The 20,862-nt window shown below is 37.6% G+C and overlaps 1 protein-coding gene across 1 annotated transcript; it reads left to right on the top strand.

Annotated features, from left to right (window-relative positions):
* The first annotated feature begins 266 nt into the window (after positions 1-266).
* LOC121425465 (lengsin-like) lies at positions 267-19,133 on the top strand. Its single transcript, XM_041621526.1, has 2 exons — positions 267-675; positions 17,270-19,133. The coding sequence occupies exon 2, from the start codon at positions 17,275-17,277 to the stop codon at positions 18,646-18,648; it is 1,374 nt and encodes a 457-aa protein (XP_041477460.1). The 5' UTR covers positions 267-675; positions 17,270-17,274; the 3' UTR covers positions 18,649-19,133.
* Positions 19,134-20,862: the final 1,729 nt, after the last annotated feature.

Raw genomic sequence — 20,862 nt, 5'->3', positions numbered from 1 at the left:
GTGAAATTTACAAAGACTGAGCAGATGAATTGAATTGCATCTAACATTCCAACTTGTTTACAGAAAGTTCTCTGACCTATAGAATACTGAAATGAATCTAACCTGTACATAAAAGTTCTCTGATCTATGGAAATAAGGCTAGAGCTACAATAGTGACAAGGAAACGTGTTTTTTTTTAAATCATTTTATAAGACTTTCCCTAATCTTATTGTATGACTCGTCTTCCTCCTCCTTTTCCCTCTTCTTTTCATCTGTCTTTTCTCTTTTTTTCTTTAGGTGACGATGCATCCGAAAGACGTGACCAGGGCTCGACCCTCAAACCTCTGCATCACTTTGTAATTTCCCCACAGCTTGGATTACAGGCGCACGCCACAATGCTTTAGCCGCACGTTTAGTAATCCGTTAATCCAAAGTGCGACTTTCCAATCTTTTATTCCATTGGAGGCAATACACAATAAAAGCCTACTTTTATTCTGCCTGCATGACTGAACCTGTAGAAACGTTTTATGAAGAAACTTAGCCAACTCTCGACCGGCACATTCAAAGTCAACTTTGCTGTAAACATACATGTATACTTGCAACTAGCGTATATGAACTGATACACATTCAAGGAACGGAGTGTTGAGCTGTAACTGCATTGAAGAATAAATCGATTTCAGCAGTCGAAATAAAATAGTATGTATATGCTTGGTTATTTTGTTAGGTTTTTCTCTCTTTTTGATTTTTTTTTCAAACTGAATATCCTCTGTGTTTGTTGTTTGGTTTGTTCGCTGATGTACTTAACTTTCAGATTGTACATAAAATATACGAATCAACTGCGTTATTCCCGGTGAAATTTTTCAAACCTTTTAAATCTTGAAAAAGTTGAGCTATTTTCATTTCTAGTAGTTATCCAATCAATTTAACAACTCGTTCAAATCTTTTAGATTTCTTTTCCATTTTGTATTTAAGTTTCATGTTCCGATTGAACAGAAAATAAAAAGGTGTTGAACAAGATCAAGTAGTGACAATTGTTCAGTCAAAAAGGTAGACCTATATAATTGAATATGGAAAGGCAGTTTTTTTTTAGCTCATCCGGCCCGAAGGGCAAGATGAGCTTATGCCGTGTCGTGGCGTCCGTCGTCTGTCGTCCGTCCACAATTTCAAAATGCTACTACTTCGCCATTTCAAGCCCGATTTCAATTCTGTTTGCTAGTATATGATAGCAATAGGTGGGGCATTCAAAACTTATACCCAGAATTTTGAAATTCATTAAATATGCTAATTTATGAGTATTTTTCAAAATTCACAAAAAATGCTACTTCTTCATTTGTTGACCGATTTTGATTTTTTGTGCTTCCATCTGGTAGAGCTTTATGAGGTTCACCAAACCTCTACATAGAATTTTGAAATTTTGACCAAAACAATTTTTATGCTAATTTATGCGAAATTAATTTATGCATATTTTTAAAAAATTCACATAAAATGATTCTTCTTCTTTATTTGTTGACCGATTTTGATTTTTTTGCTTCCATCTGGTAAGCTTCATGAGGTTCACCAATCTTCTACACAGAATTTTGACCAGAACAATTTTTATGCTAATTTATGCGAAATTAATTTATGCATATTTTTAAAAATTCACATAAAATGATTCTTCTTTATTTGTTGACTGATTTTGATTTTTTTCTTCCATCTGGTAGAGCTTCATAAGGTTCACCAATCTTGTACACAAAATTTTGAAATTTTGACTAGAACAATTATTTATGCTAATTTATGCGAAATTTATTCAGAAATCACAGAAAATACCTCTTTTTTATTTGTTGCCAGATTTTGATATTTTTTCTTCCATCCGGTAGAACTTCATTAGGCCCACCAAACTTCTACACAGAATTTTGAAAATTTTCAGTAGAAAATTTTTATGCTAATTTATGCGAAATGTATTCATAAATCACAGAAAATTCTTCTTTATTTGTTGACAGATTTTGATTTTTTTTTCTTCCATCTGGTAGAGCTGCATGAGGTTCACCAAGCTTGTACAAACAATTTTGAAATTTTGTCTTGAAAATTATTTATTCTGATTTATGCAAAATTTATTCATAAATCACAAAAAAAATGTTTTTTCTTCATTTGTTGATCAATTTCAGTTTTGTTTGCTTTATATGATAGCTCGAGGTGGTGATACAAAATTTAAACATAGAATTTTGAAACTCATTGAATCTGCTATTTATTCATATATTTTCAAAACTCACAAAAATTGCTAACTTATTTGTTGATTGATTTTGGTTATTAGGTTCACCAAGATCTACACAGAGTTTAGAAATTTTGACTAGATAATTAATACTTAATTCATATAAAAGTTATTCATAGATCACAAAAAATGCTTCTATGTAATTTCATCATCAATTTCAATTCTATATCCTCAATTTATGTCACCAATATAATTCACTACAGTGTCAACTGGGATGAAATTAAAATTGTGTTAAATTGTGTTGCGAGATGCCGGATGAGCTCCACATCATTGATGTGCTAGTTTTTCTAATTGCCGATCGAATCTCACACATTTACCTCCCCCAACCTGCCTGTATGTTTACTGGTATTTGTTGATGCCATACGTGTACATTTTTCGTTTAATTTAATTTACTTAATTTTGATCAACTTTTCTGTGGTTTCCCTTTTTCCTCTTATGTAATTTGTCATTCCTTGACATTTTCCCCTTATATAATTTGTCATTCCTTGACATATTGAAGATGTATACAGTACTTTCTCATTTTTAAGCTGAAAATGAATAGATTCAATTGAACTTAGCCGAAATGTATGTTCACTTCAGATTCATTTCCAATGTAAAAGCAACATCAAAAGTAAGCTTTCGCCAATAAGGGGGAGGGGTTGCGAAAAAAATTCCCCCATATTTTCCCCGATCGGCCACTAAAAGATGATTTCTGTTTGTTTCTTCATAGCAGCCACTTCTTGCTTTATTCTTATAAAACATAGTAATCTCATAAGCCATATTAAGATAGCGCTAGCGCGAGCTCTTTTTTTTCTTTTTTTTTTTTGGGGGGGGAGAGAACTTCATGTCTCTGTTCCTGAAAATCGAGCTTGGCAATGTTTGTGATCCTGAACAAAATGCGTATATAACTGATCGAAAAGGGGACTTCTTGAGGACCGTTTGTAGTTAGCCATAGTGCGAGACATATTCAAAAATCAAATAAGGCGAGCGCGAAACACGAGCTGAAATTTTTGACATTCCAACCTAAAAAAAAAATTGGAAATTCTAAGCATATTTTATAATCATGGGCAGGATAGGCATTGCCTATCATTAGGCATATAGCTCAACAATGCCAGCGCGAAGCGTGAGCGGTAAAAGGAGATTTAGACCTAAAAACGGGTCACCCTATTCATGTTTTGTAAATCGTGAAAAAAAACCTGGTAATTGGGTATCCTAAATCAATGTGAGCGCGAAGTGCGAGCAGAAAATTTTAGTGTGGAACTGGATAATTCAAGCATATTAAAATAAAGAACAAGCGGTGTATCTCAATAATCATGAGTGCGTGTGTTTAAGATATATAACTAGTTTCTGGGCATTCTAAATAAATTTGTATTATGAAAATCAACAATGTGATCGCGAAGTGCGAGCTGAAAATATTTGATATTCCTATCTGAAAAATTGTCAATTTAAGCACTAATTCAAGCACTATGTAGGAAAATTGTGAAGTGGATATTAAGGATCGCTCTTCATAAATGATGTGAGCGCGAAGCGCAAGCTGATATTTTTGATCTAGGATCTGGACATTTTGTCACATGAAAATGATGACTTTCTTCTATTCTTCTTCCTAAGCGCGAGCTATTCCATTCTGGAAAAAAAGGAAAATTTAATTATTAGGAATTCATGAAAATGCTATTTTTGTCTCACCTGCATAGCAGAGTGAGACTATAGGCGCCGCCTTTCCGACGGCGGTGGCGGCGGCGTCAACATCAAATCTTAACCTAAGCTTAAGTTTTTGAAATGGCATCATGACTTAGAAAGTATATAAACCTAGTTCATGAAACTTGGCCATAAAGTTAATCAAGTATTACTGAAATTCTCATTGAGTTTCATGTCACATGACCAAGGTCAAAGGTCATTTAGGGTCAATGAACTTAGACCATGTTGGAGGAATCAACATCAAAATCTTAACCTGAGGTTAAGTTTTTGAAATGTCATCATAACTTAGAAAATATATGGACCTAGTTCATGAAACTTGGACATAAGGTTAATCAAGTATCACTGAACATCCTGCATGAGTTTTATGTCACATGACTAAGGTCAAAGGTCATTTAGGGTCAATGAACTTTGGCCGAATTGGGGGTATCTGTTGAATTCCCATCATAACTTTGAAAGTTTATGGATCTGATTCATGAAACTTGGACATAATAGTAATCAAGCATCACTGAACATTTTGTGCAAGTTTCAGGTCTCATGATTAAGGTCAAAGGTCATTTAGGGTCAATGAACTTTGGCCGAATTGGGGGTATCTGTTGAATTACCATCATAACTTTGAAAGTTTATTGGTCTAGTTCGTTAAACTTGGACATTAGAGTAATCAGGTATCACTGAACATCCTGTGCACATTTCAGGTCACATGACCAAGGTCAAAGGTCAATAAACTTTGGCCGAATTGGGTGTATCTGTTGAATTACCATCATAACTTTGAAAGTTTATGGATCTGATTCATGAAACTTGGACATAATAGTAATCAAGCATCACTGAACATCCTGCGCGAGTTTCAGGTCACATGATCAAGGTAAAAGGCAATGTAAGGTCAATGAACTTTGGCCATGTTGGGGTTTTTTGTTGAATAACCATCATATCTCTGTAAGTTTATTGGTCTAGTTCATAAAAAGTGGACATAAGAGTAACCATGTATCACTGAACATCTTGTGCGAGTTAGAGTAGTTTTCAAAGTTAGCACTGCTGCTATATTGAACCGCGTGATGCAGGTGAGACGGCCAGATGCTTTCCACTTGGAATACCCTCATGTACCAAGAACACATCCACAATTCTTGCTCGATGTGGGCGGGCATTGTCATCCATCAGTTCAAAGTCATCTCCAATGGAAGCGGCGACTGATACGACATGTGGATGACGGGATTCCATCCACGTATCTGTTGACAATGGTCCACACCTTAACACTTCCACCACCAAACGCAGGCCCCCCTTGACACCTCGGCCGTCGATCGCTGTCACGTGGGAAGTGACTTTTTTTAAATTATTTAACTACTGCTGCTTGACACCAAATAAGGAATACGTAAAAACTGAGAATTACAGTTATGAAAGATTTAATCAAACCTTTTCAATATTTTTTTTGGTTTCCTTGACAATGATTGTACACGAAATATACATGATGTGGATTATGGATAACAAAATATAACTTAACTTAAACGGTAATCGTTGATGTGAGCCCCATCATCCTGTCTGATCTGACACGCCCCACTTGGCCCTGGTGGTCGGTCCAGTTCCTGGCCTCCGCAGGTTGGGATGTCTCTTCTCCACTCGGCCTCCGCAGACTGTGTTACCCCTCGATGAGTAGCCCCCCAGGAGATGTGGCTTCAACGAATTAGTGGACGAGATCGAGCCCCAATGATGACATGATTTTTGACCAGTCATGTCGGTGGAGAACCGGCGGCAGCTGGGGTCGTTATCTCGTCACCGACGTAGTCCCTCAGTTATAACTTAGACTGCCTACACGAACATCTGTAGTCTATTCTGGCTTAGGTGGTTCTTCCTGAATTACTAAAATTATCCTCCTAATATACCCTACCGTTACTAGGTCTGACTGTAAAATTTCTATAAAGTAATTCAAAGGATTTCAATAACAGATGAGTGCATAAAGCAACACATTCTTATTAATAAAAGACACTTCCTGTGTATCTATACATCTACACTCATCAATGCTAGATCACTTTTGGTTATTTACGACACCTGTATGAAAATGCTTCGCCTAATAAGAAATATTTCTAACACCTGTATAAAATATGACATAAACCTGGTACACTTGTTCTCTAAAAGGGGGGGGGGTATAAACGTTTCCAACGCTTGCCTTTGAAACATTCAAAACATATGTACATACAACTGTCTGGCCTACCCTAACTTGGACTAAGCAAATATTTTAAACACATGTTTCAGGGGCGGATCCAGGATTTTGAAATAGGGGGGGGGCGCCAGCGGCGAGGGAGCGAAGCGACCGAGCGGGGGGAGGGTGTGGGAGGGGGGATACCCCCCTCCCACGGCAAGGACTTCTTCAAAAAATCATGTCCAAAAGTCGTATTTTGAGAGCACCTTTAGAAGAAAAATGCACACTTAAATCACTGTAACTTCATGAATAAAAGACACATACTGACTCATTTAGGAGCTGGTTTCCAGTCACACACCGTAAAAGCGGTCATTCAAAACATACATTTGGCAAAGGCTCTTCACTTGCTTGCATCGTGTGATTGAAACGTCAAATTTAAATGATACGAAACTGAGACTTGTAATCGATAAGTTCCGAATAATCCATTCTGTTTATTGTCATTTGTGTATTTACATTGTGTGTTTCAAACGAGAATTGTTTAGTCGTATGGCAACATGCATAAAATTTGGTTCCTTTTTCCCCAAAATGCACAGTAAATTGTTACAAACTACAGAAAAAAACGACATCATCTTCTGGTAATCAACATTTTCCCTCGTATTATTTTCAAATCATCTTCAATAATCCAGTCATTCTGCACAACCTCAAAGTAATATAATGCTTCTTAAGGGGATTCTCCTCTCGAGTCTGCCCTCTGTCCCATTCTTCTTCGACCAGATGCTCGTCGGATTCCCCTTCCTCAACAATCTCGACTGCATGCTGTCTCTGCCTTGGCTGTATACTTCGTCATGTTCGTTTCACACTTGCAGTATGAATTATGAAAGACACAAAGTAATATAATGCTTCTTAAGGGGATTCTCATCATTTTTATTGTTTACGTTCAAAGTCTCTCATCGCGTTGCCATCTTAACTTATGACCAGCCAGGGTGAAATTGTATTTATATTTATTTTAACATAAGATAATCAATTTTTACGAAGCACTTGTTAAAACTATACCACAAATAATTAAATAAGGTCAATGATAAAATGCTAGAAAATACATGTAAGGAGCTTTGATATCCAGTCCATAATTGTATAAGTTATAACTATCAGTGGCAGAAAATGTAAAATAAACCGAGGCTCGTCTTCGGTATACAGAGTTCAGAAGGCATTTTGTAAGCTTTTCATTTATGAAATTACAACTTGTTTAGACCATGAATTCATATAGGCTTCCAATTTGATGTTTTTCTACATGTTGAATCAATGTATACTAGCTTTCCAACCAACAAAGTAAATGTTGTAAACTGTTTTGATTGCCTTCTGTTGGCCAAAGCTATTCCTGCCAAGTTTGAGCTCAATCATGACTTTTATTTTTTTAAGATGAAAATATGGAAAGTTTATTTATGCAAGACAAACGAAGAACAGACGAAATAGTGGAATTTAATTACTCACACTATAATATATAAGGGATATACTTTTAAAGCTCTGCACTATATAGATCCCGTCAGGCGCGTACGCAGGATTTTTGAAAGGGGGGGGTTTTCGAGCTGATTTTTTTTTTAAAATCTCCCGCCCAGTCTCTAAAAAGTGATGAGCGGGGGGGGGGGGGAGGTGATGATTTTTTCCCCTTTTTTTCAGCGCTGCAAATAAGACAATAACATTTAAATGGGGATGGGGTATGTAACAGTGCGGTCATGACCCGCGAGCGAGCAGAAATGTTCTCGTTTTTGCGTTGAAAACATAACCTTTTTGTCAATAGTTTGTTGGTATCATAGTCGATGCTACATGTCCTTCGGATCGTAGCACTCATGATATGGCCAACCGCGTAGCCAGGATTTCATTTTGGAGGGGGCGGTAAATGCACGCGAAGCGTGCCAACACTTACAGAGCGCGCGAAGCGCGCTCCCTAGGGGGTGGGTGCAGTTTCCCCCTCCCGCGCGAAGCGCGAAGCTTTTAGTGTTTCATAAATTAAAATGAAAAGGAGCCGTTTCTCTTGTCTCTAGTACCTCCAATTCGGTTGACTATATTGCGATTTTGAACCTTGTTTTCAAAAGTGATTGTAAACGCACAAAAGAGGTATACAATGGAGGAAATTAAAATGATAATAACTCCGCGCGAAGCGCGGAAGCTAAAGTGATTTATCAATTTTTTCTTGCCATAAAAAGGGTCCCGAGAAAAGGGTATTCTCAAAGATATATTGAAACTTTCTTTGGAAAGATCAGATTTGATTACAAACAATTTAGCATCAGTGCATATTTTTAACTCGCAAAACAGAGGAGAAGATTGGTAGAGGAAGATATTCCTCCCCGCGCAGAGCAATGAAACTCTGAAATTTCAAAGGGTGGACGTTTCATCAAATGTAGATATCTCTAATACCCGATCGTCTCTAATTCAATTGATTTTCTAAGATTATTGAACTTCATTACAAGGAAAATAGTGCGCATAAAGTTGAAACTTCTGTGATTTATTGAAATTATCTATCTTTATGATAAAGGATGATTAATTTTTTTGACTTATCCTGAAGCGCTTCATTTTGAAAATAAAGAAACTTAAGTGTCATTCAAAATTTCAAACTGAGGGCGCAAAACAGGACAGGAGATGAATGTATACAGGGAAATGACATGAAGTTTAATACAATTTGATAAAAAAAATATTGTACTTTTTTATTTAATACGACACGAATTCCATACCTTCCTCTTTTTAAATTAGGAACCTGTTTGCCCCCAAATTATGGTTGTTTATAGTAATGAGCTGAAAAGCGGGAGAAGCTGACTTTATGGAGGTGACGGCAGAAACTGATATAAAGATTTTACCCACTCGGAGCCGACCAGACCAGAAGTTGCGCGATCCATTGAAAAAAAAAAAACTTCATACATTTACTTCGGCCTAACCTTACTCAAATTCATGCCCTAATGTATACAATTTTAACTTTAACTGGCAAGAAGCACATAGCTGAGGTGGAAAAACAGGGTTAGAGAAAAGGTGGGGGAACAATGGAGAACTTCAATATTGTCATTTAACCACGCGCAGCGCGGAAGCAAAATTCATATATGAATTTAATGCAAGAAGAGTGAAGAAGTTTCTCTTTTGAGAAAAAAATAAAGAATAAATAGAAAAAACACAAAGCTACCTTTCTTCCCTTTCCTTCCGTCCCTTTTCCTTTTCTCCTCTCCTTTTTCCCTTCTTTTTTTTCTTTTTGGGGACTTTTTTTGGGGGCAACCGCCCCCCCCCTGGCTACGCGCCTGGATATGGCCTTGATCAGAACACTAGAAACTTGAGAAATGTCATGAATAATTACGAGCGAGCGGAGCAAGCTAGCCGAAATGTTTGCGTTTTCCGTCAAAACATACAATTCTTCTCAATAGCTTGTTGGTAATGATTACATATTAGTTGATGATACATGTCCTTCTGCTCGTAAGTCTCATGATATGGCCTTTATCAAGAGATTAGAAACTAAAGAAATTTCATAAATAATTACGAGCGAGCGGAGTGAGCGAGCCGAAATTTTCGCGTTTTCCCGTCAAAACATACATTTCTTGTCAATAGTTTGTTAGTAAATCAAGTATTAGTCGATGCTACATGTCCTTCTATTCGTAACACTCATAATACGGCCTTGAACAGGAGACTAGATACTTATGGAATTTCATAAATTATTACGAGCGAGCGGAGCGAGCTAACCGACATTTTAGCGTTTTCCGTCATTTTGGTTTTCATATTGGTAAAACATATTTTGTAAGAAAACGTATGTCTTTGTCTTGGTTCACTTGTATTCATAAGTATACATCATGATAATCATGTATGGCCTTGTTAATGGCGATACCGTGATCATGTCGGCGACATGCGGAAATAAAAGATATAATAAAATGAAGCGAGCGGAAATTTTTTCTGTGTTTTTCGTCGGAAACATGAGATTCTGTTCATTATTGCTGTCATATACATTATTGGGTAGGGGAACTGTCCGTAACCAGACCAAGGAGTTATCAGGCGCTTGCCCGATAACTCCTTGACCAGACCGACCTCTGGGGAGACAAGCATAAAAAAAAAGGAAACGAAACGAAAAGGGGGGTTTGAACCCCCGAACCCCCCCCCCCCTTGCGTACGCGCCTGGATCCCGTTTGCTGCCTGTGCAAGTCTCGAAGTTCTGTGGGCATAGCCACAAAATATTATATACGTTTTTCGTAAGTGAAATACTTCAGTAAATAATTTGATAACGAATATCACACCCAAATGTATTTCTATGACATGCATGATTAATTCAAGGAAGTTTTGCCGTACAATGCATTATCACGTAAGCGCGATTGGAGGAATGTTATGAGAATGTCCCGCTTTAGATTTAATACCGTATCCTCCCATTTTGTCATAATTATATTGTGTTAAGATACTGCATACTTAACTAGTTCATCATCATTACAATGTTGTGATTGCTTTCAGCTAGGTTTGTGTCTGTTCAGTGGTGTTGATCTTTTTTTTTTTTGCGTAATCGCTGGTACAAATTTAGTTTCTGAAAAAGAGATGATTTTTCTTCTTATGGTGGAGCGGTAAATAGTTATTTAGTCTGCAGACTTCTATTTCATTTTTTCATTTTTTCATACCATCTTAGCCGGGGGGGACGGGGGACGTGTTCTCCCTCAAATATTTCGGGGGAGGTCGTCCCCCCCTAGTGTTTTTTTTTTGCTGGCAATTTTTTTTAAAGATATATTGTAATCAGCAAACCTATAGATTATCAAACATTAAAAATGGGGTAAGGGGGGGGGGTTAATGTCACAATTTCTACTTTTTAACAATACACAATGTGTCCTCGGGACGTTTTCCCCAGCACGAAAGTATTTTTATTCTCCCCCCCCCCCCCCGTCACATAAAATCTTCGCTCCTTACGCTGACATATAGCTGCCTATACACAGCAAACGCGGAGTGGGGTCGACTGGTGATTGAGAATACAATTTTGCTCCTTGATAATTCGTTGGAATGATTGCTTCGGCGAAACTTAGTTGGGGCGCCCTGGATAATATGCCTCTGAATCTACCAGAAAGTGTAAAAGTTAGTTTACATTAAATACAAATTATGTCTGACCTATACATTTCAGTGAAAACGTACATGACCAAGGCAGAATGATAATGCTGCGCACGTGGCGCCCGCGATATAGGGCTTCATCTTTCAGTGAAGAATAATCTCGGGGATAGACATTATCATTCGCATCGTTGACACTTTCTCTCGCGATCTGTTACTTACAATTTACATGTATTTGCCATAAAGACGGACAAACGCATGTTACAAAAAACACAAAATTTCGGGAAAAAATGATATCCAATCCAACATCTTCACACTGGTCACTGCACTGCAACTCCCGATTACAAGTGGTGCAACTTTCCAACCAATCGACTTGCGCGCCCTGGAATTCCGGAATTTACATATTGCAATACAGTATGACAGAGGTGCATTTGTGCGAACACAAAGGCCATGAGCGTAAGTTAAAATATAGTTTTGACTAGATCTAGCCCTTGAAATTGACTACATTGTACCAATCCAGTAAATATAACCATAAAAAAAAAAGAAATCCGGCGAAAATAGGGGGGCGCGCGCCCGGGGCGCCCCCCTCTGGATCCGCCACTGTGTTTGAACTCAACTGAAACATTCTATAATTAAATTTCTTTCCTGACAATCGCGCGATCGCGCCGAAAATTGATTTGGGACACAATGCATGTACAAAATTTAGTGGTAATTTATTTCATGCGATTGCTAATTCATGCGTAATTAGCATACTTTTCCTTTAACTCCCTAAATAAAGCTGGAACTCTTTGTGTTATTCTTGGCAAATATACAGTACGTGAAAAATTGCGATAGCAGATCAATTTCCTATATATATATACTGTAATTTGCAATTTTTCATGTATTTCTTTTTTTTACCTTTGTTTTACATTGAGTTTTTAAAAGAACTTTGTCGAGGACTCTTTTGAGATCACAAACATAAAATAAATCTATTTAGACCAGCAAAACTAAAATTAAAAATACATTTATGATTTTTTTTTGGTTGAAAACACAATTAGCACTTACTTTGTTACACGAAATCACGTTTTTTAGCAATTTTTTGGTGAGGCATGCACTTACAAAATGTTGCGATATTTCTGAATAGCGTACACGGGCGTCTTAAAATTGGTCTCAAAAGATGCGCAAGACTTGAAAGTAAAGAGTGTGATGGAACGGCGCGGTAAAAAATTTCGCGTAAATCATCATCCGGCCTAGATATAGGGTTCAAATGTTAAACAAAATAATATACTAGGCCTACTCCATTAAACAGCGTTATCAATATAAAAGTATAAACAGCCTTTATACTGTGTATTGTAGCGGCATACCGAAAAATAAACCCGAAATTGTGCACTGGTAAATTGTAGACCAGTGTACCTAAAAATCTAAGATGGCTTCTAAAATGGCTGCCAAAGCCTAGAAATGCACAATTCTTTCTTTCTTATCTTAGCGTTTTTAATTTTGTTTCTGTTCAATGGTTTTAAGGGTCAACTAGTAAATTGGGACAACTTACAAGGACAGTCAGTGGTCAAGAGTATGTCAAAATCCCAGATTGCTTCCAAACATGGAGTCTAAAATGGCTGCTATACTACTTACAAATGGACATAGTTCATTCAAGAAATCTGCCTGGAATTTATGATTTTGGTGTCTAAACTATTAAAGGGTCAAATAATACATTAGGACAAGGTAAAAGTCTACTCAGTGGTCCAGTTTGTCCACAAATCGAAGAGGGCTTCTAATGGAGTCTAAGATGGCTGTTGTTACATACAAATGGACTTTGTATAATATCTGCCTGGCAGATATGATTTAGGTGTTTAAACCATATGATTTGATTAGCCAAATAATACATTGGCAAGTGCTACAAAAACAGTCAGTGGTCCAGTATATAAAAAAATCCAAGATGGCTTCCAAATATGAAGTCTAAATTGACTGCTGTGACTGAAAAACATATTAAAAATCCACCTGAGAGATGTGGTGTCTTAATAATACAACGTAGTTCACGTATAGCGCTTATTACATTATGTCATAACGTCCCTATACGCTTCCAAAGTACTTGGATATTATTACCCTGGCTTTAGCCCCGCAGCCTTTTACAGCGCGATGACATTTCAAGGAATGAATTCCTGCCAGTTACCCATTCACCTCACCTGGGTTGAGTGCAGCACTATATGTATGAATTTCTTGCTGAAGGAAATTACGCCACGGCTGTGATTCGAACCCACGTCCCCCTGTTTCAGAGTCAGAAGACTAATCCACTGGGCCACAACGCTCCACAGTACTATGGTTTAAAGGGTCAAGTTATATTTGGGACTGTTCATAATGATATGCAGTTGTCAATTTTGCCCAAAAATTCAAGATGGCTTCCAAAATGGCGTCTAAATAACTTCCATCTAACATCCCAATCTAACCTATCCTAATGTATTGTACAATTTAAATCATAATTTAGACAGCAGAGGAGGCAGCATAGCTCATTCGGTGAGAGCGCATGTTTCTGATAAGATCTCAACGTGGTTCGAGTCCCGCTCATGCCGAAACGCGTCTAACAAAATAGTCTGATGCTATAGCGTTGTGTGATAGCGTGCCTCACCACTGTATTCAGTGCAGGTGTGAATGCAGTTGGAAAACACTCCGTCCATCGGAAAGGACGCAAATTCATGGCAGTTGGCAAAATCATGTACCAGTTGGCAAAATGGAGGATAGGGGAGAAAAAGAAAAGAGGGAAAGAAAGGGAGAGAAAAAAGAAAGAAAGAAAAATCATGAGGGCACTAACTTCAGAGAAGGTTACGACTCAGGCTTAGAGCCCTACTAGTCAGCAAAATACAAAGGACAAAACAGATGGAGCTATAATAACACACTAAGTAAGCCCCCGGTCCTCCCCCAATATAAACAAGCTAGAGAGTTTGCAAATTATACCACAATTATTGACGATTTAACAAACACGTTAGTTTTGTAAAATTAGAGGCAAGACAACATAAATAAATATGGGGTGGGATAAATATCCAAGGTTTAAGTTGATTAATCAAAGCCAAAGTATAGTTGGCAAAATAAAAAGTGGGCCTATTAAAGTGGCAGAACACTACGCTCTACCAGTCAGCAAAGTGATGTACAAGTACTGCCCCGTTTCAGATCTGAAAAGAACAGAACACAAGACTTAAAAAACTGGTAACTCTGCAGTTGGCAAATTCATGAAGACAAGTCTACAACTTGTAGACTTGTCTACAAGTTTGCAGTTGGCAAAAAACATAAAAATGTTATAAGTTATTTTTACTAAATTCTATCTTTCTTTTTTTTTGTCTCTACGCCATCGTGAACGTGATTGTTTTTTTATGATCGTGCGCGAAGATCTTTGCGGCGGTAGCGTGAAGAGTAAAAAAAAAGTGGTACACAGTGTGGCGCATGGGCCAAAAAAACGACTTGATAAAAGTCCCGAGCGAGCGAGGTGAGAAAGACAAATAATTCACCTTTTCATGAGAATCTAACTTTGAGACATGTCTGACATTATATTCAGTAAATATGCCCTAACATCATATTTTACACTCTTCCTTTGCTGTTCTTTCCTCCTTTCTTGTTCTTGGTTGTAGAACTTTTGGAGGACATGGCCAAACCGCCAATGCTACATGTATGTGGGTGGGTTTCAAGGCGGAGCCCCGGAAGCTCTTGATATCAGAGCCATTTTAAACCTTACAGATTGCCGTTATTTTTAATCAAATCGCAGATATACACAGTATTTCGTCTTTCGTTCCTTTTCCCGCTTCCCTTCCGTTTCTATATTTATGATTTTTTGTCTCACCTGCGAAGCAAAGTGAGACTATAGGCGCCGCTTTTCCGACGGCGGCGGCGGCGTCAACATCAAATCTTAACCTGAGGTTAAGTTTTTGAAATGACGTCATAACTTAGAAAGTATATGGACCTAGTTAATAAAACTTGGCCATAAGGTTAATCAAGTATTACTGAACATCCTATTAGAGTTTCATGTCACATGACCAAGGTCAAAGGTCATTTAGGGTCAATGAACTTAGACCATGTTGGAGGAATCAACATCGAAATCTTAACCTGAGGTTAAGTTTTTGAAATGTCATCATAACTTAGAAAATATATGGACCTAGTTCATGAAACTTGGACATAAGGTTAATCAAGTATCACTGAACATCCTGCAAGGTCAAAGGTCATTTAGGGTCAATGAACTTTGGCCGAATTGGGGATATCTGTTGAATTCCCATCATAACTTTGAAAGTTTATGGATCTGATTCATGAAACTTGGACATAATAGTAATCAAGAATCACTGAAAATTTTATGCAAGTTTCAGGTCTCATGATTAAGGTCAAAGGTCATTTAGGGTCAATGAACTTTGGCCGAATCGGGGGTATCTGTTGAATTACCATCATAACTTTGAAAGTTTATTGGTCTAGTTCATTAAACTTGGACATTAGAGTAATCAAGTATCACTGAACATCCTGTGTGCGTTTCAGGTCACATGACCAAGGTCAAAGGTCAATGAACTTTGGCCGAATTGGGTGTATCTGTTGAATTACCATCATAAGTTTGAAAGTTTATGGATCTGATTCATGAAACTTGTACATAAGAGTAATCAAGTATCACTGAACATCCTGTTCGAGTTTCAGGTCACATGATCAAGGTCAAAGGTCATGTAAGGTCAATTAACTTTGGCCATGTTGGGGTTTTTTGTTGAATAACCATCATATCTCTGTAAGTTTATTGGTCTAGTTCATAAAAAGTGGACATAAGAGTAACCATGTATCACTGAACATCTTGTGCGAGTTAGAGTAGTATTCAAAGTCAGCACTGCTGCTATATTGAACCGCGTGATGCAGGTGAGACGGCCAGAGGCATTCCACTTGTTTTTCTTAAAAATTATTTTCACCTTGTCCCTTTTCCTCCTTTCTTTCTTCCTCCCTTTTCTCCTTTTCCCATTTTTCCCCCGGTGAAATCCGCGGGGGGGGGAGCCTCGCCCCTGTCCCCCACCTGTTACGCCACTGACTTAATCGACAGAGAAAAATCAAATAAGGATAAAGCTGAAAATGTCATCAAAATCAGATGTAAAATAAGATTATGACAGTTTTAATCTATAACGCTAGGCCTACCGGCAGTGACAATCGACGTAGAACATCGGGAATACACAACTTATTTTAATTGTCACACAAATATTTACAGTTACAGAGCTGTATAGACCTAACTGATGCACATGTAGACTGTACTAGGCTGAAAGAACTCTGTCGCCTTGCCGCTTACGGTCTGTGTACATAGGCCGACATAGGCCTACCGGAGTGCTTTAACGTTACTGTTATGCCATAGCATTCCACACAGGGATTTTTTCAAATCAGATCTCTAGATCTAGATGATGTTCTGGGTCTACCCTGTTCTAGCGTGGTCTGATGGCGTCGGACTAACAGTTAGGCCTAGTCTAGCTTCATCTTTTTCTATCTCTAGATCTAGGTCTAAAGTTAGGCTAGTATAGGGCCTACATAAGCTATAGAACTCTAACTTAGTGATGTAGATCTACTAGATCTAACTTAGATCTAATTAAGAATCTAATGTACTTAAAGTTCCACTTCATTGCCCACTCGTATTCGTAACTAGCCCTTACAGTTAGGCTCGGTCCTAGTCTGCGTGGAGTGTAGGCCTAGACCTCTAGATGTAGGGTACTCTATCTTTGTTTTATTTGAAAGAGTCTAGAATTTTAAGTTAGATCTAGATAAGTTAGAATCTAGTCTTGCATTTCAGATCACACACTTTATTAAGTTATCTAGATCTAGAGCTCTAGCTTACATGTGCAACAGTTAGGTCTATACATGTAACTGTCAATATTTGTGTGACAATTTTAAAATTGTGCATGTCATGAAAACTTTGTTGTGAGCGACATGAACGATTCGTCCAGCAGTGGGTTTCCGTGCAGTGCTGCATGACAAATTAATTTTCATGCATGGCAAACTGATTTATAACGAATCAAAATGAAAATTTGTCAAATAAAGACCACATTTCATTACGAATTAAAATTCGTCTGACAAATCTTATCCAATAATATGTCAAGGAAATGTGCTTGCATGGCAAATTCAAAGTTTGTCAAATAAGACCATGTTTTGACGATTTTTTTTTGTCAATCTACTAGGTGTAAGGTATATGAATAACACTAATGACGTCAATTGTTTTATTTTTGTTTCAGATAAAATGAACTGCATAAAGACATCTGACCAACTTCTGGAGTACATCCAGCGAAGCAACGTAAAAACCGTAAGATTTGAATTCTCAGATATCAATGGGATCACAAGGTGCAAGCTTATATCAACTCACAACCTTAAAGACTTTGCGGTCTATCTGGATAAGGGAGTTCAGTTCCCATCACTATGGCTCTGTGAAGACACCGAGGGAAAGATATATGATTGTGCACTCACACAAAAGTATAGATTTACTGATGTCTCTGGCTTGCCTTCTCTTAACACATTCACTCTTGTTCCTTGGAACCAGGGCCTAGCTCGAATCACAACTGTCATCAACGACCTTCATGGGAAAGCTCCCCTGTTGGAACACCCAAGAAACATAGCGACCCAGCAGCTGGAGCATCTCAAGGACTTGGGATACTCTTTGCTTAGTGGGTATGAAGCGGAATTTCGTATACATGAAGTGAAGAGTGGAGAACCTTTGTTGAATCAAGTCATTAGTGGAAACGTGCTTCGCCTTCTAATGGCCAACGATTACATTAAGGATTTGATGGAATATTTGCCACAGGTTGGGGTGGATGTTGACACAGTTCACTCTGAATCTGATGTAGGGTCACTCGAGGTTACATGCAAACCTTCCTTTGGAATAACTTCTGCTGATAAAGTAGTCATGTGTAAAAATGCATGCAAGGAGATTGCTCTTAACCATGGCTACATTGCATCCTTTATACCAAGTGTAAACGAGTCGTCGGAAGTTTGCAGTCTTCATTTCAATCATTCTCTTTGGGATAGTAAAACTGGCAATGTTTGTCATGACAAGACAACAGGTGCTCTCACGAACATTGCAAAGCATTGGATAGCTGGTTTGCTTGCCCATGCAAGAGCGCTTACTACTCTCATGGCTCCCTCCGTCAATGGCATCAAATCTTTTGGTGCCTATCAACCAACTTCAAGCTTTGAACCCTCGTTCGTAACCTGGGGCAAACACAACCGTTCCGTAACCTTTCGTGTTAAAGAAAGTGGGTCGCAGGATTCTTACATTGAAAACAGGATCCCAAGAAGTGATGCTGACCCCTATGTCATATTAGCGGGTACCGTAGCAGCAGGAATGGATGGTGTCATCAACAAGTTATCACTACCACCTGAGAGCACTGGAGACGCCAGCAAAGAAAGCAACATCCCACCGCTGACACCAAAACTCCCGTGTGATATGGAAGACGGGATCAGTGCATTGTTGGAAGATAAAGTCTTACGGAGAGCTCTTGGCGAAGACTTTATTGACCTCTTTGTTGCTGCCAGAAGAAATGAAATTAAGAGATATAATGGACCGACGACGAGTAAGCCTGAACAAGATAAATACAAAGGGTTTTTTGATGTCATGTAATAATAAAATAAGAGGTTGATTATTCTTATGATCACTCTAGGTATTTGCCGGAGACCATGTGTTTTTCAGTCTTCCATTACTCCTATTTTTCTTTTGCGCAATAACTAAAGAACCATTCGACGGATCAACTAAGTAAGCAACTGTGAAAATTATGTTCTCGTGTCATATGACATTTAGTTTGACCAATATAGACAGGTCATCGAACCGATACCTTAAAAAGTAATAAAACAACCCAAACAATACTAGTCGAGAAAAGAAAACTAAGAGATATTTCAAGTAACCTTGAAGCATCAGAGGAACTTCAAATGAGAATATACAACATGGTCAAACTAAATGGCAAGTATTCTAATATTACTTTTTTCATCTTTGAATCTATACTCTGTAAAATATTCAATATTCTTGTTGTTCTTTAGGTAATATTATATTTTTCTCAATTGATATTTGGGTTTCAAATCTATCATTGTATCATATACAGATATATATATATATATACAGTGCGTCCCAGAATAAACGAAACCGAGATTTAGCGATCATTTTTCATAACTTAATCATAAATAGAATAGACAAATGACCTATCAATTTAAAGCTGAGAATCTCCTCTTTCATCTGATATTACTTAGGTTATTTCTCATTCACGCATGAGTGAGCAAAAACAATTTGAAGAAAGGATACCAAAAACTCATTTGGCGGGGGTATCTGGGTTTCAAAAAGAAAACCACATTTCTGAAAAGTTCAATATCTGCTCTTTAATTTGGTGCCTAAATTACAGAAAATGGTCAAGAAATAAAAAAGTTCTGGTCATTTGAAATAAGGCTTGTATTTCCATAATTTCATGAGATAAACGTGTTTCCACCGGTTTCTCACAGAAGCTTTCGTATGGTGAACAAAAGATTTAATGCATGGCTGATCGTCAACAAAACAGAGTGTCGAGAGAGTTTGAAAGCCAGCCTGGAGAACCTCTTCATTTTATGAAATTATTGAAATTCAAGCCTTATTTCAAATGACCAGAACTTTTTTATTTCTTGACTATTTTCTGTAATTTAGGTATCAAATTAAAGAGCAGATATTGAACTTTTCAGAAATGTGGTTTTCTTTTTTAAACCCAGATACCCCCCGCCAAATGAGTTTTTGGTATCCTTTTTTCAAATTGTTTTTGCTCACTCATGCGTGAATGAGAAATAATCTAAGTAACATCAGATGAAAGAGGAGATTCTAAGCTTTAAATTGGTAGGTCATTTGTCTATTTTATTTATGATTAAGTAATGATAAATGATCGCTAAATCTCGGTTTCGTTTTTTCTGGGACGCACTGTATATATATATATATATATATGTATGAGGGTTTGGTGAATATCATGACATCTCTCTACTTGCTTTTTGGTTGCATAAAATAATCAAATTTCTATTAACTCTATTCATTTGAGAAATCTTGATATTTTATTCATTATAAATGGAGGGTTTTAAATTTATTCATGTTCGATATATCTCCAATTCGTAAATTTGGTAAAGGGTGCAAGACGTATCGGACAATCATTACATAACTATACTCTGATTCTTTTACTCTTGTCAATTTTTTAATACATTATTCACTTTAGAATTTGTTCTTTATATTCATTAAAGTGGATTGGGATTCAAATGTGTGATTCATGTGCATAACTGCAATATGGACTGAATAAATATCATGTTTTTTATTTAATAACCTTTGGTGATGACATCTTATCTTAAGAAATGAATCGCCAAATAACTCGGTCAATGTGGTTGATGGATCACACAGCTTAATAACATCAAAATATATATATTGATAAAATTCATTGCCAGGTCCAGTGAGGAAGCGTGGTGGAGCGATATGGCGCAGTGGATTAGTCTTCTGACTTTGAAACAGAGGGTCGTGGGCTCGAATCCCTACCATGGCGTAATTTCCTTCAGCACATATGCGGCGGAGCAGAGGATTATCCTCTGCTCCTCCCCCAATGCTTCAGCAAGAAACTCGTCCACATTGTGCTGCACTCAACCCAGATGAGGTGAATGGGTACCCGGGAGGAAGAAATTTCTTGAATGCTTGAGCGCTTAGGCAGCTCAGCTAAAGCCGGGGTAATAATAATAGCAGGGCCCGCTGGTAGAACAGTTTTCGAAACTGAAGTGGCTACCCTGGGTAAATATACCTATATCATTATTACTATTATATCAAGGAAAAGCTGTTAAAATTTCTCTCACT

The sequence above is a fragment of the Lytechinus variegatus genome, chromosome 12 (assembly GCF_018143015.1).
Source record: "Lytechinus variegatus isolate NC3 chromosome 12, Lvar_3.0, whole genome shotgun sequence".
In the NCBI taxonomy this organism is placed as follows: Eukaryota; Metazoa; Echinodermata; class Echinoidea; order Temnopleuroida; family Toxopneustidae; genus Lytechinus; species Lytechinus variegatus.
The sequence above is the reverse complement of the archived record's forward strand: the minus strand, read 5'-3'. Positions and strand labels throughout refer to the sequence as shown.

Excerpts from the sequence above, each read along its gene's own strand:
- LOC121425465 (XM_041621526.1), top strand. The coding sequence starts at position 17,275 with ATGAACTGCATAAAGACATCTGACCAACTTCTGGAGTACATCCAGCGA.